Source organism: Cebus imitator, unplaced genomic scaffold, assembly GCF_001604975.1.
Source record: "Cebus imitator isolate Cc_AM_T3 unplaced genomic scaffold, Cebus_imitator-1.0 Scaffold729, whole genome shotgun sequence".
Taxonomy (NCBI): Eukaryota; Metazoa; Chordata; class Mammalia; order Primates; family Cebidae; genus Cebus; species Cebus imitator.
In genome coordinates this window covers 222,725-241,901 of record NW_016108044.1, presented here as the reverse complement: position 1 = coordinate 241,901, position 19,177 = coordinate 222,725, and the positions used below count along the sequence as shown (strand labels likewise).

Sequence of the window (19,177 nt, the reverse complement as noted above, 5' to 3'; positions counted from 1 at the left end):
AAAAATACAAAAAATTAGTCGGGCATGGTGGCGAGTGCCTGTAATCCCAGCTATTCAGGAGGCTGAGGCAGGAGACTCGCTTGAACCTGGGAGGCGGAGGTTACAGTGAACCAAGATCGGGCCACTGCACTCCAGCCTGGGCAACAGAGTAAGACTCTGTTTCAGAAAAAAGAAAAAGAAAAAGAGTGCCTTTCATGTGTATATAAAGCATGCTACCAAGAGAAGGGCAGAAACTCCAAGAGGAAGTGACTTCCCAAAGACAACATGTTACTTGTGTCATTCTAGGGCCACACTTTCTCCATGGAGAAGGTGGAGGGGATGGGGAAATTTGCCAGCACACTCCAGCCTGGTTCCTGGTGCCCAGCATTTATATACTGTTTCCATTAGTCCTCATCCTCTGTAAAGTAAGGGTCACTGTGCACCTGTCCTAGATGAGGAAACCGAATCTGGTCAGGGACAGCAAGGAGATGCTGAAACCAGCGTTCTCCGGGATTCCCCACCCCACCATGCCCCACAGCCTCCTTTGGGTGGGACAGACCAGGGAAGCTCTGTGAACCTTGCTATAAAGACTCTGAAATTTGGCTGGGCATGGTGGCTCACACCTGCAATCCCAACACTTTGGGAGGTCAAGGCTGGTGAATCACCTGAGCTCAGGAGTGCGAGACCAGCCTGGCCAACATGGTGAAACCCCCTCTCTGCTAAAAATACAAAAATTTGCCAGGCAAGGTGGCATGTGCCCATAATCCCAGCTACTTTGGAGGCTGAGTCAGGAGAATCGCTCGAACCTGGGAGGCGCATGTTGCAGTGAGCAGAGATGGTACCACTGTACTCAAGCCTGGGTGACAGAGCCAGACTGCCTCAAAAATAAAAAGGTCTGAACTTTATCCCAACACTACAGTCCACTTCTACTGTAGGTATCTGGCTCCTTGGAAAGGTCTCTGGTCCTGTCTCCCTCCCGAGTAGGTGTAATCAGAACCTTTTCAGCTGTAAGTGCCAGAAATCCAACTCAAATTTATTGGCTTACGTGGAAAAGGACTGCATTGCCTTACACAACTCAAAAGTTAAGTATTTCAGACACAGCTTGATCTAGATACTCAAACCATCTTAAGAATATGTCTGTCTGCATATCTTGCCTCTGCAGACCTCTGTGTAGACTCGTGGTGAGCTTTTTTTTTTTTTTTTTTTGATGGAGTCTTGTGTTGTCATCCAGGCTGGAGTACAATGCGTGATCTCGGCTTACCAAAATCTCTGCCTCCCAGGTTCAAGTGATTCTCATGCCTCAGCCTTCCAAGCAACTGGGACTACAGGTGCACACCACCATGCCTGGCTAATTTTTGTATTTTTAGTGGAGATGGGGTTTCGCCATGCTGGGCAGCCTGGTCTCAAACTCCTGGCCTCAGGTGATCCACCTGCCTTGGCCTCCCAAACTGCTGGGATTACAGGCGTGGGCCACCATGCCCAGCTCTGGCCAGCTTTTCCTGCATGCCAACAAGATGTCACCAGCAGTGCTGGGCTTACATCCTATCAGTTTCCTAGCCCCCAGGGGAAAGAGGGCATCTTTTTCACAGCAGCTCCAAGATGAGTCTTGGACACAAGATGAATCATCAAGTGCCCATCCTTGTGCCAATGAAAACAGATTGCTTTGGCTGGAAAGCACAGGCCATGTGACTAAGCTAGGTCCCCTCCTGAACCTCATGGACTGCCTGTGAGAAAGAGTTGGTTCCCCGAAAGAAAATCAAGGAAGGGGCGCTGGGGCCAGGCACAGTGGCTCATGCCTGTAATTGCAGCACTTTGGGAGGCTGAGGCAGGAGGACTGCTGGAGCCCAAGAGGTTGAGACTCACCTAGGCCACATAGTGAGATCCCGTCTCTACCAAAATTTAAAAATTAGGCTGGCCACAGTGGCTCACGCTTGTAATCCCAGTACTTTAGGAGGTCGAGGTGGGCAGATCACGAGGTCAGGAGGTCACGACCATCCTGGTGAACATGTTGAAACCCCGTCTGTACTAAAAAAAACATTAGCCAGGCGTGGTGGCATGCACCTATAGTCCCAGCTACTTGGGAGGCTGAGGCAGGAGAATCGCTTGAACCCATGAGGCGGAAGTTGCAGTGAGCTGAAATCGCACCATCGTACTCCAGTCTGGGTGACAGAGTGAGACTCCACCTCAAAAAGAAAAAAATTAGCTAGGTATGGTGGGCGTGTGCCTGTGGTCCCGGCTACTAGGGAGACTCCAAGGATGGATGGGAGGATCGTTTGAGCATGGGAGATTGAGGCTGCAGTGAGCTGTGATCATGCCACTGCAACCCAGCCAGAGCAACAAAGCAAGACTTTGTCTAAAAAAAAGAGACAGAGGCAATGATAAGAGACTCGACCATCAGGAACAAGAGAGGCAAAGGTCCCCCCTTTTTTTTCTTTGAAATGAGACTGGGTCTCCCTCTCATCCAGGGTGGAATGCAATGGTGCAATCACAGCCCACTGTTAACCTGGAACTCCTGGGCTCAACCAGTCCTCCCACCTCAGCCTCCTAAGTACCTGAGAGCACAGGTGCATGCCATCACGGCTGGCTAATTTCAATTTTTTTTGTAGAGATGAGGTCTTGTTATGTTGCCCAGGCTGGTCTTCAACTCCTGACCTCAGGTGATCCGCCTGCCTCAGCCTCCCAAAGTGCTGGGATTACAGGCATAAGCCACTGTGCCCAGCTTTGTTTTCTTTTTAGTAGAGACGGGGTTTCGCCATGTTGGCCAGGCTGGTCTCCAACTCCTGACCTCAGGTCTGCCTGCCTTGACCTTCCAAAGTGTTGGGATTACAGGCATGAGCCACCACACCTGGCCGGAGCCTCATAATTTTGTGAGGTGGGCAGGACAAATGTTATTAATTCCCCATTTACCAATGAGAAAATGAGGTTCAGAGATTAGGCTTCTTGGCCAAGATGGCACAGTCAATCAATGGCAGGGGTGGGACTTGAACCCATCCCTTGCTGTTCCTTGAACCTTTCCACATGACTGGGCTGTTCCTCAGCCTACAGGACACCTCTCTAGCCTTGCCTGTTGGCTCTTTCCCATCCTTACAGGCCCAGCCCAGATGCTCTGTTAACAAGAATGATGAGAGTTAAGCTTTTCTTTTTTAATGAGACAGAGTCTTGCTCTTTCTCAAGGCTGGAGTATAGTGGTGTGATCTTGGCTCACTGTGGCCTGTGCCTCCTGGGTTCAAGCTATTCTCATGCCTCAGCCTTCTGAGTAGCTAGGAGTACAGGCGTGTGCCACAACAGAATAATGTTTGTATTTTTAGTAGAGATTTCACCGTGTTGGCCAGGCCAGTCTCGAACTCCTGACCTCAGGTGATCGGCCAGCCTTGGCTTCCACAGTGCTGGGATTACAGGCATAAGCCACAGTGACCGCCCCAGAACTAACATGTATTAAGCACATGCCACTTTCTAGATGAGGTGCTTACTAACTTCCTTGAGTTATTTTAGGTAATCATCCCCATACCTCTTATGTGGCAGGTATGACTGTTACAGAGGGAGAAACCAAGGCTGAGAAAAGCTAAGTCGCAGCCTCACGTCAGTCAGCAGGTGACAGATTGCGGTCACATTCACGACAAAGTCTGACTCTAGAGCGGGCCTTTCCTGCCCGCTGTTGCTGCCTCCGAGAGTCCCTCTGATTCCAAGGGTGGGAACTACCCCTCTTTGCCCTTGAGCCTGGTCGAGGCCTGGGCTAGGGGCGGCTGTGGGCTCCTCCTCCTTCCCCCAGGCTGGCTCTTCAGGGGCGGAAGTCTGCCTGGCTTGCTCGCCTCTATAGCCCTTGGCACAAAGTAGGTGCCCGTGATGCCCAATTATTTCAGCAGGAGGGCAGGGGTGCTCCCAATGAAGACAGGAGACCCAGGGAGGCGAAACGACTCTCGGGGCCACCCATGCGTAGATCTTAGAGCCAGGCAAGAGCCAGGTCCCCTGGGTCCAGGGGCGCGCTCGGGGCTCCTTCTCGCCCGCGCTCCCCGCGCCCCCAGAGCGGGCGTCTGCAGGGCTGGGAGGAGGCGGCGGCGCAGCCGGGCCGGGCCGGGCCGGGCACCGAGGCCTGGCGGGCTGGCCTGGGGCGCTTTCGTGCCTGCCAGGGAAAGGTTGGCGAGGAGGCTGGGGGTGGAAGCAGGAAGGAAAGAAGCAACGGGGTATTTTTGCGTTTTGACATGTTAAAAAGAAGTGCAGATTCGCTTCCCGGCGGCGGACGGGCAGCCTATGCTTAGGTTGGGGACCCGCGCGCTGCGCGGGCTGGGGTTCGGTTGGGAGGCGGCAGCCGCCGGAGCCGGGGGAGCGCAGGGCGGGCCTGGAAGAGCTCCGCCCCAAGGGGCGCGGCCACCCCGGAGGCGGGCGCACGGCTGCTTCTCATTCATTGTCTTGACAAGAGCATCCTCAGCGGGCGAGTCCCCGGCTCCTCCAGCTCCTTCCTCCTCCTCCTCCTCCACCTCCGGCTTTTGGGGGTCACTGTCCTCTCTCGGCAGCAGGTGAGGCTGGGCCTGGGAGGCGCGGGTGGGCCAGGGCGAGGGCCACCTGTGGGGCGGCGCGCGTGGGAGCCGCGGGCTGCGGGGGCGCGCGGCTGTCACCGCGACCCGGCCAGCGCAGGGGCCAGGGAACGGGCGCAGCAGCCCGCGGGTGTACGCTGCCTGGAGTAGGGGCCGCTGGGGCTCCAGAGCGCTCTGCCGAGGCAAGGGCGAGGGACCACCGTGGCCAAGATGGAGGTGGGTGGCCGGGGGTCAGCACAGTGGCGCGGCCCCGACTCCCCCCGGAATTGAGTCTTGAGGAGGGTGGGGATGGGGCAGGGTGGGGTGAGTGGGGCAGCTGCCCTAGCCTTGGAGACAGGAAGGGGTTGAGAGCAAAACAAGAAAAGCCCAAGTTCCCCTTTCCGTGGTTTCCGGGCCTGGTACCTGCGGCGGGGGAGGAGGCAGGGTGGGGCATGGCTTCCTGCCCCCCACCTCTGGTCTGGGGCTCCCCTCTCTCTAGACCCAGGCTGCCCCTCAAGACTAGGGCTCTTCACATATGCTCCTCACCGCTCTCTGGGCAGGCCGACCTAGCAGCCTCCTTGGGAATCCTGGGGTGGCCGGGGGTGCTGGAGTCCCCAGTGAGCAGGCGAAGCTGAGGCTAGGGGCAGAGGCTCTGGGCACAGCACCCTCTGAGCAGCAGCAAAGATCCCTCCCTGAGCAAGAAGGTGATGCAGTTGGTGATGCGGTTGGCACAGGGTCGCCCCTGGAGTTCCTGACTCCCCACCCAGACACTGGGGGAAATCATCCTAGCTGGACATCAGAGAAGTCGGAGTGGCCTCTCCCTTCCTGTGTGTAGTTCACATGGGGGTCGAGATGGCTCTTAAGAGCACCTGCTTTTCTGAGCGGAGGCGAGAGGCAGAGGTATGGGGAGGAGGAGATACTGGGACCTGAGCCATTGATGGCTTCTGGTGCCCAGAGACCTGCTGGGGAAGCCATCCTGCCGCCTCACTTTGCTCCGGCAGCCCCCACGCCACTTCCTCCTGTATCCAGCCCTGTGCCAGCAGGCAAGGGAGGCCAGCCCCTGCCCCTGCCTTTAGGAGGCACTCTGTGTGGGTGTGAGGGAGGTGGGCTCTGGACACGGTAACTAAGAGAGAACCCACCCTCAGAGCCATCTGGGCTGATGACGCCTGAGTCTGAACCATTAGGAAGGACAGGCTCTGCATCCGTCAGCCAGTCAGTCAACAAACATGCAGTGGGGGCAACACCACGCCAGGCTCTGCTGCAGAGGCTGAGGGTACAGATTGAGAGGGTGGCTCAGAGTGGCTGGGGGCCAGGGAGAAAGGAGCTTGCAGGTTAGACGGGAGAAGAGGCCGACAAAGGGGAACAGGCATCAGCCACGGTAGGGAGCCTCTGGAGATAATGCTGGGACCTCAAAAGCCAGACTGAGGGGTGTCCTACGAGGTGGGGGCCACTGGAAGATCTGAGTTGACCTGAAGGGAGAAACGCTTTTAACCTGTGTGCCCCCAGAATGAGCCGGCAGGTGGTCCGCTCCAGCAAGTTCCGCCACGTGTTTGGACAGCCGGCCAAGGCCGACCAGTGCTATGAGGATGTTCGCGTCTCACAGACCACCTGGGACAGTGGTTTCTGTGCCGTCAACCCTAAGTTCGTGGCCCTGATCTGTGAGGCCAGTGGGGGAGGGGCCTTCCTGGTGCTGCCCCTGGCCAAGGTGAGCCCCTGGGGCCCTGTGGGAAGCAGCTTCTCAACCTGACCCCTGGCTCTGTGGAGGTCCTGATTAGGGCCCGTGTTGCCATCTGGAAAACTGAGCTGAGCCCCAGGAGCCTCATGCTTCTTCCAACTCCTCTGTGCTGTGGCTGTGTAGAAACTGACACTCAGAAGGAGCCAACACAAGATGGGTCACACCACTGACCAGGACGGCAGACAGTCCTGCAGACCCACAACCCACCCTCCCGAGCCTCAGCCTGGGGCTTTCTCCCCATGGAAACACCGAGAGGGCTGGGATGGGGTCTGGGGGCCCCGGCAGCATTCTCAGGGTTGGGAGGGACTCTGGCTCTGGGCCTGCCTGAGGACCTAGCAACTCTGGCCCCCAGCTAACAGGCAGAGATGATGTAAGAGGCACTCTCCCCTCCCCCAGCCCTGCCCTCCCCTGGAGCCTGCTGTCCCCTCCACCGGCTGCCTGCTGCCCTGTACCCCCAGCACGCCCCTGTGCTCTTTGGGGGGTGAGACAGGAAGGGGAGATGGGCCCCAAGTTGTTACCTTAAAAGGGCCGATGGAAGCAAAGAGAAGAGGAAGTGGTTGTCGGGGTAAGAGCTGGGCCCGAGCCCCGCACTGCCGTCACACAGGAAGCCCTGCTGAAGCAGCTGTCCCCGGAAGAAGCCATTTCCAAACCTCTGCCCTCGCTTGGGGCCAGTTATGAAGGGCTCCCTGGCCCCTCTCCTTTGGGGAGGACCCACCCCTGCAGCCCCACCACCCACACTCGCTCTCTGGGGAGCCGACTGTGCCCCCTAGTCTCCATACACCTGTCCTGGCTCTAGGGCCAGTTGGGCCCATGGAAGGCTCACTCAGGGAAGCTGGGTGGGGTGCAAACCCTAAGGGCAGAGACGGACTGAGACAGAGACTGGTGGGAACTCTGCCAGGGTCTCGCATGGCCCACATCCTCCGCCATGCGTGGCCAGCCCTCCTGGGGTTTGCCCAGGCCATTTTGGGACTAGGACAAAAGAACAAACGCTCCCCACCCCAGGGCCTGGTCCAGCTTCCAGGGACCCCACAGTCTTCCTCTCTGGGTCTCTCTGAAGGAGGTGTGGGGAGGTTGGATTGGGTTTGGGAGGCAAAAGCAACTCCATCCAAGGCCCTGCTGTGCCTTTAGACTGGACGTGTGGACAAGAATGTGCCCATGGTCTGTGGCCACACAGCCCCTGTGCTAGACATCGCCTGGTGCCCGCACAATGACAACGTCATTGCCAGTGGCTCTGAGGACTGCACAGTCATGGTGAGTGGTGGTGGGGACCCAGGGGCTGAGAAGGGGGCTCTAGGATGGGATCTGACATTTGGAGCCCTGAAGACTCACCGGCCTCTCCTCTGCAGGTGTGGGAGATCCCGGATGGGGGCCTGACACTTCCCCTGCGGGAGCCTGTCGTCACCCTGGAGGGCCACACCAAGCGTGTGGGCATTGTGGCCTGGCACCCCACAGCCCAGAATGTGCTGCTCAGTGCAGGTGCTGCGGGAGGGGCTGGGGGTGGCTGGTGACCTGCCGTGGGTGAGGGCAGGAGGCTCGTGGCTTCTGACACTGTGGGGAATGTGCAGGTTGTGACAACGTGATCATGGTGTGGGATGTGGGCACTGGGGCAGCCGTGCTGACGCTGGGCCCAGATGTGCACCCGGACACGATCTACAGCGTGGACTGGAGCCGAGACGGAGGCCTCATCTGTACCTCCTGCCGCGACAAGCGCGTGCGCATCATTGAGCCCCGTAAAGGCACTGTCGTAGCTGTGAGTTGCCATGCACCCTGATCCTTGACCCTATAGCCTGGATCCTTCTTATCCACCATCAACCAGGCCCTTGGATGCTGCCCTCCCTCACCTCCAGCTGGGACTGGCCCCGTAGGGTGTGTATGGGTGCCCAACCTACCACCTTCCTTTCCTTGCAGGAGAAGGATCGTCCCCATGAGGGGACCCGGCCAGTGCGTGCTGTGTTCGTGTCGGAGGGGAAGATCCTGACCACCGGCTTCAGCCGCATGAGTGAGCGGCAGGTGGCGCTGTGGGACACAGTGAGTGCCGGGGCAGGAAGCCAAGGGCCCCGGGGCTGGGAATCAAGACTAGAGGTTTCGTCCCTGCTCTGCCACTTGCCTTGCAGGATGGCCTTGGGCCTCGGTTTACCCAGGCATGAGATGGGTGTTCCCACTGGTTGGTTGGGAGGGCCTTCACAGGTCACTGCCCAGGGAAAAACCACCATCCCAGGGCCTGGCATTTTACCTCTCACCTGTGTCTACAGAAGCACCTGGAGGAGCCGCTGTCCCTGCAGGAGCTAGACACCAGTAGCGGTGTCCTGCTGCCCTTCTTTGACCCTGACACCAACATCGTCTACCTCTGTGGCAAGGTGGCCTCGTCAGGCGGGGTGGGGGCGGGAGGTGGGCAGGAAGGGCCTGGAGAGGGCCAGGGGAAGGGTCATCCACTGGTGTTGATCCTCCCTCCACACCCGCCACCTGCAGGGTGACAGCTCCATCCGGTACTTCGAGATCACTTCCGAGGCCCCGTTCCTGCACTATCTCTCCATGTTCAGTTCCAAGGAGTCCCAGCGGGGCATGGGCTACATGCCCAAACGTGGCCTGGAGGTGAACAAGTGTGAGATCGCCAGGTGACTGACCCTCGGTCCTGACCGCAGCACACTCCTCAGGCAGTCGCAAGCCCGCCCAACCAGGCTGTGAGCCTCGCTCACCTCCCCTTTCCCACAGGTTCTACAAGCTGCACGAGCGGAGGTGTGAGCCCATCGCCATGACGGTGCCTCGAAAGGTGATGCTTCCCCGCCCCGCCCTGGGCTCTGGGCTGGGCACTGACTTCGCGGCCTTGCTGGGGGGTGTCCTGGCATAAGCACTTTTCTCACCAGCCCTGGCCTTGCCCACAGTCGGACCTGTTCCAGGAGGACCTGTATCCACCCACTGCAGGGCCCGACCCTGCCCTCACGGCTGAGGAGTGGCTGGGGGGTCGGGATGCTGGGCCCCTCCTCATCTCCCTCAAGGATGGCTATGTGCCCCCGAAAAGCCGGGAGCTGAGGGTCAACCGGGGCCTGGACACCGGGCGCAGGAGGACAGCACCAGAGGCCAGTGGCACTCCCAGCTCGGTGAGAGAGCTAGGGAGCCAGGGAATAAGGCAGGGATGGTGGGGTGGGCCTGGCATTTGGGGCAGCTGAAACTCCCCACATTGGGAATCTTTGCAGGGCTGGGAGTGGGTAATCCCGAGGCCCCAGAAAACAAGTTTCAGACTGAGAGGCCTGCAGGTCTCCAGGCAGCAACTGGCTGAGTGACAGAAGGGCCTGAGGCCTGGGGGGCTGTTGGGATGGGGCTCAGGAGATGCCAGGGCAAGGGGAGCCCGGAAGGAGCTGGGCCTAACGCAGCACGGGGTCCCCAGGATGCTGTGTCCCGGCTGGAGGAGGAGATGCGGAAGCTCCAGGCCACGGTGCAGGAGCTACAGAAGCGCTTGGACAGGCTGGAGGAGACGGTCCAGGCCAAGTAGAGCCCTGCAGGGCCTTCAGCAGGGTCAGCCATTCACACCCGTCCACTCTTTCCCGACTCCCAGCCACATGGCAGAGAAAAGAAATCATAATAAAATGGCTTTATTTTCTTGTATCTCCCAGACTCTAATGACTGGTCCCCTAGACGCGGGGTTTGCTGAACCGACCAGCCCTTGAGCTTCCTTCCCCTCTACCGCGCTGAGGGGACTAACCCATGGTAAAGGATGCGGGATGCCCCCTAACATCCTACAGCATGGGAACAGGGCTTTCGAGGGTAGGAACCAGCCATGCTGATGTGGGCCAGGAGACTGCTCTCCGATTCCCAGCTCCTCCTCAGAGCTGACACAGCTGAGCTATTTAAGGCCCTAGCCTGGGACTTCAAAAATTCCCATATTTACCCCAAATCTGCCTTTCCTGGTCAACTAAAGCATCAGGTTGCACGTGACTCTGCTAGTAGTTGTTTGTGAGGAAATGAACCATCACTTACGGGGTGGACATCTTTTTTTTTTTTTTTTTGAGACAGAGTCTTGCTCTGTCGCCAGGTTGCAGTGCTGTGGTGCAATCTCGGCTCACTGCAACCTCTGCCTCCCAAGCAGTGATTCACCTCACCTCAAGTGATTCACCTGCCTCACCTCCCAAGTAGCTGGGATTACAGGCACATACCACCATGCCCAGCTAATTTTTGTATTTTTAGTAGTCTTGATCTCTTGACCTTGTGATCCGCGCACCTCAGCCTCCCAAAGTGCTGGGACTACAGGTATAAGCCCCCACACCCGGCCGACATCTTTTAAACTGCAGGTCCAAAGATGAAACTAACAAGGGAGCCCAGACAAGGGGGCTCACGCCTGTAATCCCAGCACTCTGGGAGGCCAAGGCGAGGGAGGATCACTTGAGCCCAGGGCTTTGAGATCTGCATGAGCAACGTGGCGAGAGACACCGTCTCTACAAAGAATAAAAAATGAACATGGCGTGGTGGTTCGCACCTGTAGTTCCAGCTACTCAGGAGGCTGAAGCGGGAAGATCCCTTGAGCCCACGAAATCAATGCTGCAATGAGCTACTATCGCACCACTGCACTGCTGCCTGGGTGACACAGCAAGACCCTGTCTTTTAAAAATATAAATAAACAACAAGGAAACTTTTTGCAAGGAAAAGACAGAACTAGCAACAGGCTGACCCTAGTTTACAAAAGAAAGTGAGGCTGAAAACAGAAGCCCAGATCACTGAAGGCAGATCCCATGTCAGAGTCTAAGTCTCCTGCTTTTTTATTTATTTACTGATTTTTTTCTGAGGCAGAGTTTCATTCCTGGTGCCCAGAATGGAGTACAATGGCGCAATCTCGGCTCACCACGACCTCTGCCTCCCAGGTTCAAGTGATTCTCGTGCCTCGGCCTCCCAAGTAGCAGGGACCACCGGCGCATGCCACCACGTCTGGCTAATTTTGTGTTTTCAGTAGAGATGGGGGTCTCACCATGTTGGCCAGACTGGTCTCAAACTCCTGGCCTCAAGTGATCCTGTAATCCTAACACTTTGGGAAGCTGAGGTGGGCAGATCACTTGAGGCCAGGAGTTTGAGACCGGCCTGGCCAGCATGGTGAAACCCCATTTCTATTAAAAGTACAAAAATTAGCCAGGCGTGGTGGTGCACACCTGTAATTCCAGCTACTTAGGAGGCTGAGGTACGAGGATCTTTTGAACCTGGGAGGTGGAGGTTGCAGTGAGCTGACATGGCGCCACTGCACTCCAGCCTGGGCAACAGCAAGACCCTGTCTCAAACAAACAAACCAAAAACAAACAAACAAAAACAAGGTGATAGCAACCGTACTAACCTGTGGTGAACACGGATACACGGACATCACCTATCCCAATTTTCTGACTTGGTCAGCCTTATATTCCTGCTCTAATCTCAGCCCTATCCCCTTCCCACATCTACTATTCCTAAAACCTCCATAGTCCTCCAGCGGCAGCTGTAGCCACATCAAGCCCAGGGCTACGGGGCCACTGGACTTTCTCCAGTGGGTCTGAAAACATCAGCATTTCAGGTGGTGATGACCCCCTACTTGGGTACCACTCCCTCTTGGGCGTGACAAGGCCTGGGAGAACCTGCAGGGAATATATGGAATTCTGTATTGTCTCCGGCACTGCGGTGATGTCGAGGAGAGGAAGAGGTTTGTTCCTGTCACGGCCCTGAAACCCGGAGCACTTTCTCATCTCTGCACCTTGAAGGCGGGCAGAGAGCAGGAGTCCTGAGCTCTCTGAGAGTTGGGTGGGTGGTGGCAGTACAGACTCCTAGATGTCTACATGGAATTGTAGAGAGAAGGCTTTCTAGGCAGACCCTGGAAGGGACTTTCATGATAGAACTTTTATTTTACAAGCAGGGATAGGGCCTACATGGGGAAAGGGACTTGTCCAAGGTAAAACAACGGACAGAAGCAGGGCAGGGAGAGAGACCAGGTCCTAGACTCGGCCTCAGCACCCCTCCCACACACACACACCGACACAGAAGCTGGTCCGGATTTATAATTTAATGGCTGTGAAGGTCCTAGTCCCTCATTTCTGCCGCTCACGGGCCCACTGCTCTGGGGTCAGGGTTTTCTGTTCAAAGGCATGGATGTGCGGGAGCTCTTCTGCTAGGCACGCGTTCACCAGCCTGGGACGAGAGATGAGGTTAGGAAACGGCAGGCCGGGATCGCACACCCGAGGCTGGGGTGACCCAAGAGACTGTAGGTGTCGCCAAGGTTTTAGTCCCCAGGCCGTGGGAACACATACTTGGGGAGTGTCTACATCGAAATGCTCGAAGCAGGGACCACGAAGGCGGGATCCTCAAGGTCCCTGAGCCACGCCCGCAAAAGTGCGGGACTTAGGTTGCAGGGGAAAGGGGAGTGGCTGGGGTTGTGGTGCAGGAGCTGACACTGCGCTGGGCAAGGTGTTCCCAAGGCCTCACCGGTGTCTCTGAAGCAGCGGCTTCCCCTCGAACTTGGCCGACACCACCAGGACTCGGAAGCTACAGGCGCAACGGTTGAGGGTCGTGTCCTCCACCTCCTACCGAGCGGAAGAATATGAATGGTGCCGAACCCGGCCGCAGAGCTCTTTTCCCCTCTTCGGGCGATTCAACTCACCACATGCTCCGCCTCCAGGTCCCGCTGCAGCTTCTCCCGAAGGTATTCGGCGCTGAGTTCCATGGCGGTATGCCAGCCGGGGCGGCAGCCCAGAGGGGTCACCTACAGTCTCTTGGGTCACCCCAGCCTCGGGTGTGCGATCCCGGCCTGCTGTTTCCTAGAACCCCAGCTAGGACCACAGCCACGCTGCTTTGCCCCCTTACAGGAGCCACTTCCGCTGGGGAAGCCACTTCCGCCCTTACTAAGGCGTACGTCGGCGCACTACTTCCGCCCTCAAGCAGTCGGGCTTTCCAACAGTCTGGGCTTTTCGCGCCTGCCATACGTAAGCCAATCAGAGCCCTCAGAAGGTGGGACTCGGACGGAACCGATGCTGATTGGTAGGTGCTTGCAGCCTGCACAGCAGCCTGGCTTCCGAGGTCGGACTTCTACACCCGCCTCCAGACCGGAGAGGGGTACGAACTCGCACCACGGCGGCCTTCAGGCAGCCGCGGGATAGTCCCTGAGAGCTTGTTCAGAAGCAAGCACCCCGCAGCCCTAGCGATCCAGCCCTCCCCTGGGCCCTAGATTACGGCAGTCAGCCCCCTGCTGCTGTCCCCTAACCCCGAGGCCCGATGGGTCCCGCGGGGGTCGCAGCGAGGCCGAGGCGCTTCTTCGGCGTCTACCTGCTCTACTGCCTGAACCCCCGGCACCGGGGCCGCGTCTACGTGGGGTTCACTGTCAATCCTGCTCGTCGGGTTCAGCAGCACAACGGCGGTCGCAAAAAAGGCGGGGCCTGGAGGACTAGCGGGCGAGGGCCCTGGTGAGAGGGGTTGGGCTTCTGTGCCCGGAGGAAGGCTTCCTGGAGGAGGCCGACCCTGCGGGGCACAGGCCTGAGGAGACCGACCAGCCTGATGTAACATGGGCGGGGCGTCCAGGGTGGGGGCGGGGCCTGTCGCAGGGGCGGAGCGTGACGGGGAGGCGGTGCCCGGGGCATCTACGTGGTGGAACTCTGGGAGGAGCTGGCTGGGGCGGGGGTGATGATCCAGGCTGGGGTCCAGCATAAGGGGTTTGGTGGGCACGCTGGGGTCGGGTGGAGCTCAGGAGAGAGAGGAGTGGGGACAGGTGGGTACCTGGGCTGGAGGCGTGGCCTGAGGTGGGCAGGCACAAAGGGCATGCCTTCAGGCAGGGGCGGGGCCTGGGGCTCGGCTGAAGCCGGGAGTAAGAACCCCAATCTCCGGTGGGATTGCCAGGGACCCACGGCGAGGGTGCTGGTCTGGACCCGCGGTGGGGCTCACAGGGACACCCCCGTTCTTCTCCCCAGGGAGATGGTGCTTGTTGTGCACGGCTTCCCATCCGCCGTGGCTGCCCTTCGGGTAAGGAAGGAGACTGGGACGCTGCGGGCCGGGAAGGGCTTGGGGTCCGCCTCCTGCTGCGAGCTGCCCTGACGCCCCGTACTCCGCCCACAGTTCGAGTGGGCCTGGCAGCACCCGCACGCCTCGCGCCGCCTAGCGCACGTGGGGCCGCGCCTGCGTGGAGAGACGGCCTTCACGTTCCACTTGCGCGTGCTGGCACACATGCTGCGCGCACCGCCCTGGGCGCGCCTCCCGCTGACGCTGCGCTGGCTGCGCCCTGACCTCCGCCAGGACCTCTGCCTGCCGCCACCGCCTCACGTGCCCCTGGCCTTCGGGCCTCCACCGCCCCAGGCCCCGGCCCTAAGGCGCCGTGCAGGTCCCTTTGATGACGCCAAGCCTGAGCTAGACCAAGGGGATGCAGGGGCCTGCTGCGCCCTGTGCGCCCGGACCATCCAGGTGAGGTCTACCCCAGGCACAGATGGCTCTAGGGTCCAGACGACTTCGGATGCAGCTTTTTCTTGAGGGAACCCACTGACACGCTTTGGCCACCCTATCCCCATCTCTAAGATGCAGATGCTATATTACTTATGGCCATTCCTGAGCAAAGCAGGACCTGCTCAGGGCCTTCACCTTGTCCCTTTGACAAAAAGGTTCTTCCCAAGGCCATCTGTCTTGATAACCTACCACCTTCTCCGTGAGGTCTTCTCTGGCTCCCGATTTATAATCGCAGCTCTGAGTAGACGGCCATGGTGGCACTCACAAGACTGTAATCTGAGCTACTGGGGAGGCTGTGATGGGAGGGTCACTCAAGCCCAGGAGTTCAAAGGCTGCAGTGAGTTATGATCGCTCCGCTGCACTTTTTCTTTTTTTTTTTTTTTTTTTTTTTTTTTTAGGCGGGGACTTGCTCTGTTGCCCAGGCTGAAGTGCAGTGATATTAGCTCACTGGAACCTCTGCCTCCCAGTTTAAAACCATTCACCTGCCTCAGCCTCCCAAGTAGATGGGATTACAGGCCTGCGCCACCCCATCTGGCTCATTTTTTTTTTTTTTTTTTTTTTGGGACGGAGTTTCACTCTTGTTACCCAGGCTGGAGTGCAATGGCGCGATCTCGGCTCACCGCAACCTCCGCCTCCTGGGTTCAGGCAATTCTCCTGCCTCAGCCTCCTGAGTAGCTGGGATTACAGGCACGTGCCACCATGCCCAGCTAATTTTTTGTATTTTTAGTAGAGACGGGGTTTCACCATGTTGGCCAGGATGGTCTCGATCTCTTGACCTCGTGATCCACCCACCTCGGCCTCCCAAAGTGCTGGGATTACAGGCTTGAGCCACCGCGCCCTGCCTAATTTTTGTATTTTTAGTAGAGATGGGGTTTCAACCATGTTGGCCAGGCTGCTCTCAAATTCCTGACCTCAGGTGATCCCACCCGCCTCAGCCTCCTAAAATGCTGGGATTACCGACTTGAGCCACTGTGCCCAGCCTAAATATTTAATAAAATAATGGACGATGGGCACCTGCTACTGAGCTCCTGGTAATAGTGAGTAGAGATCTTGCCCTGCAGAGATTCAGTGTCCTGTGGGGGTTGCTGATCTGTTAGGAAGTTCAGGTCTGGCTGCAGTGGCAAGGCTGTGACTCAGTCAGTCACTGATGCTCACAGGACGTTTACCAGCTTAGCCCCAGGGGGCAAAGATTTTAGCTCCCCACCTCAGTTTCTTCATCTGTAAGATGAAAATAAGTCGCTGCTGCCTCTGGGGATGGAGCTGTGTAATGCCCAGAACAGTGCCTGCTGTACAGAGGGACTCGCTGCCAGCTCCCTCTCTCTCCTTGTGTCCTACCTGCCTGCTGCCTAGGACAGGATGAACAGGGACCCTTGTGTTGCCCCCACCCTGGCTGCCTCCTAAGGGCCCACATGATCTGCCTGGCAGAGGAGTTCCTTCGGGAAGAACCGGGGCAGCTTCTGCCCCTAGAGGGCCAATGCCCTAGGTGAGTGCAGTTCCCCGGCCCCGGCCTGGTCCAGCTCTGGGAAGAGGGTTCCCAGTTGTGCAGTCCAGGCCCCGGACAGCTGAGTCCTCATGTCAGCCTCCATGGCTGAGCCTGGAGGGGGCTTGTGGAGTCTGACTCTGTATCTCCTGCCTGCCCCTCCCCTTGGTAGCTGTGAGAAGTCACTGCTGTGGGGAGACCTGATCTGGCTGTGCCAGATGGACACTGAGAAAGAAGCAGAAGACTTGGAATTAGAGGAGGTGAGTGGGCTTTGGCTGCAGGCTCCCTACCCCACTCCCTGCCCTGGGCTGCCTGTGACCTTTCTTGCCTCTACAGGCACACTGGACAGATCTGCTGGAGACCTGATCCTTGGTGTCCCTGTTCCCTTCCTACCTCTTTTCTGTGCCACCTGCCACGGATCCAGATATGGCGGATTTTTACTTGAATACAATAAAAAAAAAGTCTGAGTCAAGGGTGCTTTATGGTCATTGTTGAGCGGGTGGGTGGAGCTAGTAGCCCAAGGTCCTGCCAGTTACGGGGCTTCCTTAGGGTCACAGAGGAGGGAGAGAAGCCTGTGGCCCTAGCGTGTGAGCAGCATCTGCTGTGCCTGGAAACCCCATGCCTCAACTTGCCCCCATGCCTCAGCTTGCCCCCCGTGCCTCAACTTGCCCCCATGCCTCAGCTTGCCCCTGCTTGCCTCTGAGCTCATGCAGTTATTGGAAGGCTTGGGAGACTCACCTTGGAATTAAATGCAAATAGTGAGGACAAAGACCAAGGAGGATGGGGGATGCCCTCTTTCCATAGGGCCCCCTGGCTTCCAAGCCCGAACCTTCTCTGGCCTCTGTCTGCGGAGCCTCCTTCAAATCCAGGGAAAGAAAAGCACCTTCAGGGTTGTTGTTCTTCTAGGATCTTCTACTGATGCTCTGTGAGGTGCCCTGGGAACCATGAAGCTGAAGCTGGCTCCCAGGGCAATGGGACTCCATTGTGTCCTTGTTTCCTTGTTCTTTTTTGTTCTTTTTTTTTACGGGGGAGGGGACGGAGTCTTACTCTGTTGCCCAGGCTGGAGTGTAGTGGTGTGATCTCAGCTTACTGAAACCTCCACCTCCCAGGTTCAAGCAATTCTCCCTCAGCCTCCCAAGTAGCTGGGATTACAGGCACCCGCCACCACGCCCAGCTAGTTTTTGTATTTTTAGTAGAGACAGGGTTTCACCATGTTGACCAGGCTGGTCTTGAACTCCTGGCCCCAGGTGATCCACCCTCATCAGCCTCCCAAAGTGCTGGGATTACAGGCGTGAGCCACCGCGCCCAGCCTCTTCTGTGCATCCGTGCTCTGCTCCACCCCTGCCCCTTCACTCTGCCCACACACATCACTCCAGGCTGGCCTTGTGGTCAGAACCTGGAATGCATGGGCTGATAGGGGCCTGAGGGCTGCACTGGGTCAGAACCCCTGGCGCCTTCAAGACTATCTTGCAGCCAGCAGGTAGGTGACCTTTCCCAGGCCTGCCTATCTCATCTTTCCCCTCTACTCACTCACCTCCCCTGCCTGGATCAATTAGAGAAAGCTTGTCCACCAGGCATGGTGACTCACACCTGTAATCTCAGCGCTTTAGGAGGCTGAGGTGGGCAGATCATCTGAGCTCAGGAGTTCGAGACCGTCCTGGCCAACATGGTGAAACCCCATCTCTACTAAAAATACAAAAATTAGCTGAGTGTGGTGGCGCAGGCCTGTAATCCCAACTACTCCCCAACTACTCGGCAGGCTGAGGCAGGAGAATCACTTCAACTCAGGAGGCGGAGGTTGCAGTGTGCCAAGATTGCACCACTGCACTCCAGCCTGCACGACAGAGCAAGACTCTGTCTCATGAAAAACAGAAAAAAGAAAACTTGTCTGTTGGCCTGCCCTGCCGGGTGGAGTTTAGAGAGAAGGTCATCAGAGAGAAGGTCAGGAACCTGGTGCCAGCTCACAAAAAAACTCCAAATACCAAAGGCCCCTTTTGCCTTTCATTCTTGTATTTTCTACACACTAAACTCACATCTTGGGTTTGTAGATTGCTCTCAGCTTGGCTGCAGCTGAGGTTCCCACCCTCAACCCCACCCCTTCCTTCCTGGAACTGAGCTAAGTCCCAGCCCTGACTCCAGATCCCTCCCACATTGAACCTTCAAAACCTTCAACTCCCCACACCGCGCCCACACTCAGCCCCTGCAGGCCAGGAGAGCACGAGGCCAGGCTCCAGAGAGCTCAGGTGAGTTCCAGAGTGGAGTGGCCCAGGTTGCCCTCACCCTGCACAGCTTCTGGCTGCAACATTCCAGAATTCTGGGCCTCTGCCATCCCTGCTCTTTCCCCGTGGATATCCCATTTCAGTAGGACAACCCAGCCTGGCCGGAATCCCCCTCCCTCCCTTCTTTTCCTTTGTGTATTTTTGAGACAGGGTGTTGCTCTGCCACCCATGCTGGAGTGTAGTGGGATCCTGGATCACTGCAGCCTCAAAATCTTAGGCTGAGGCCATCCTCCCACCTCAACCTCCTGAATAGCTGGGGTTACAACATCAAGCCACCACACCCAGCTAATTTTTAAAAGTGCTTTTTGTAGAGGGGTCTTGCTTTGTTGCCCAGGTTGGTTTCAAACTCCTGGGCTCAAGGGATCCTTCCCTGTTGAAGTCCCAAGGCTCTGGGATTACAGGCAGGAGTCACCCTGCCTTCTCCTTCTGCTGAGTCATCAGTTTTGCTCATTCCCACACCAGGCTCTGGCCCCCAATACCAGCTCAGTTGCTCAATGTGCTGTATTTGTCTTAGAGCCCAAGTGAACTGTGACCGGGCAAGTGGATCACAGGCCTGGCTGACCTGGGAGGTTTCCACATGTGAGGAGCCCAGAAGGAGGGGAGCATCCAGGAGAGGAGCCCACTGGGTGGAGGCTGGGGTCTCAGCAGGAAATGGTGATACAAAGGGCACTGGCTGGCAGGGAGACAGCACAGGCAGGCCTAGAGCTTCCTCAGGGCAGCTGGAGTCTCCTGGAGACCTTCACACACCCTGATACCTGGGCCC

The 19,177-nt window shown here is 57.6% G+C and overlaps 4 protein-coding genes across 8 annotated transcripts in view; 3 read left to right on the top strand and 1 right to left on the bottom strand.

The window, feature by feature from the left end:
* The first annotated feature begins 3,891 nt into the window (after window positions 1-3,891).
* On the top strand, window positions 3,892-9,828 carry CORO1A (coronin 1A). Of its 3 annotated transcripts, none has more exons than XM_017519147.1 (11): window positions 3,892-4,493; window positions 5,997-6,195; window positions 7,354-7,476; window positions 7,572-7,701; window positions 7,791-7,975; window positions 8,134-8,253; window positions 8,478-8,582; window positions 8,695-8,840; window positions 8,938-8,995; window positions 9,108-9,323; window positions 9,611-9,828. In XM_017519147.1, exons 1-11 carry the CDS (start codon window positions 4,228-4,230, stop codon window positions 9,713-9,715), a joined length of 1,653 nt encoding a protein of 550 aa, XP_017374636.1. In that variant the 5' UTR covers window positions 3,892-4,227; the 3' UTR covers window positions 9,716-9,828. The 3 variants fall into 3 exon arrangements, with proteins under 3 accessions (XP_017374636.1, XP_037591052.1, XP_017374637.1); XM_037735124.1 differs by lacking the exon at window positions 3,892-4,493 and adding an exon at window positions 4,596-4,727; XM_017519148.2 differs by lacking the exon at window positions 3,892-4,493 and adding an exon at window positions 5,057-5,194.
* A 2,388-nt stretch (window positions 9,829-12,216) lies between these two features.
* On the bottom strand, window positions 12,217-13,173 carry BOLA2B (bolA family member 2B). Its single transcript, XM_017519144.2, has 4 exons — window positions 12,988-13,173; window positions 12,830-12,928; window positions 12,655-12,752; window positions 12,217-12,360 (listed from the first exon to the last, which is right to left on the bottom strand). Exons 1-4 carry the CDS (start codon window positions 13,147-13,149, stop codon window positions 12,261-12,263), a joined length of 459 nt encoding a protein of 152 aa, XP_017374633.1. The 5' UTR covers window positions 13,150-13,173; the 3' UTR covers window positions 12,217-12,260.
* Window positions 13,174-13,198: 25 nt separating this feature from the next.
* On the top strand, window positions 13,199-16,607 carry SLX1A (SLX1 homolog A, structure-specific endonuclease subunit). Of its 2 annotated transcripts, XM_017519142.1 has the most exons (6): window positions 13,199-13,628; window positions 14,130-14,181; window positions 14,275-14,616; window positions 16,011-16,138; window positions 16,308-16,395; window positions 16,472-16,607. In XM_017519142.1, the coding sequence occupies exons 1-6, from the start codon at window positions 13,441-13,443 to the stop codon at window positions 16,499-16,501; spliced, it is 828 nt and encodes a 275-aa protein (XP_017374631.1). In that variant the 5' UTR covers window positions 13,199-13,440; the 3' UTR covers window positions 16,502-16,607. The 2 variants fall into 2 exon arrangements, with proteins under 2 accessions (XP_017374631.1, XP_017374632.1); XM_017519143.1 differs by lacking the exon at window positions 14,275-14,616.
* LOC108296639 (sulfotransferase 1A3-like) overlaps window positions 16,308-19,177 on the top strand; it is a 15,422-nt gene continuing 12,552 nt past the window's right edge. Inside the window, exon 1 of one of the 2 annotated variants that reach the window (XM_017519139.2) lies at window positions 16,308-16,395. The gene's annotated coding sequence lies outside the window, so the exon portion shown is untranslated. Of the gene's footprint in view, window positions 16,396-17,992; window positions 18,379-19,177 lie in introns of those variants that run through there. The other variant, XM_017519140.2, reaches the window with a different exon arrangement.

Coding starts and splice junctions, on each gene's coding strand:
- SLX1A (XM_017519142.1), top strand. CDS start 13,441: ATGGGTCCCGCGGGGGTCGCAGCGAGGCCGAGGCGCTTCTTCGGCGTC. Junction 14,617..16,010: donor TGTGCGCCCGGACCATCCAG/GTGAGGTCTACC, acceptor TGCCTAGGACAG/GATGAACAGGGACCCTTGTG. Junction 16,396..16,471: donor AAGACTTGGAATTAGAGGAG/GTGAGTGGGCTT, acceptor TTGCCTCTACAG/GCACACTGGACAGATCTGCT.
- CORO1A (XM_017519147.1), top strand. CDS start 4,228: ATGCTTAGGTTGGGGACCCGCGCGCTGCGCGGGCTGGGGTTCGGTTGG. Junction 7,976..8,133: donor GTAAAGGCACTGTCGTAGCT/GTGAGTTGCCAT, acceptor CTTTCCTTGCAG/GAGAAGGATCGTCCCCATGA. Junction 8,254..8,477: donor AGGTGGCGCTGTGGGACACA/GTGAGTGCCGGG, acceptor CTGTGTCTACAG/AAGCACCTGGAGGAGCCGCT.
- BOLA2B (XM_017519144.2), bottom strand. CDS start 13,149: ATGGCAGGCGCGAAAAGCCCAGACTGTTGGAAAGCCCGACTGCTTGAG. Junction 12,929..12,987: donor TGGTCCTAGCTGGGGTTCTA/GGAAACAGCAGG, acceptor AGACTGTAGGTG/ACCCCTCTGGGCTGCCGCCC. Junction 12,361..12,654: donor CCGCTGCTTCAGAGACACCG/GTGAGGCCTTGG, acceptor CTCTCGTCCCAG/GCTGGTGAACGCGTGCCTAG.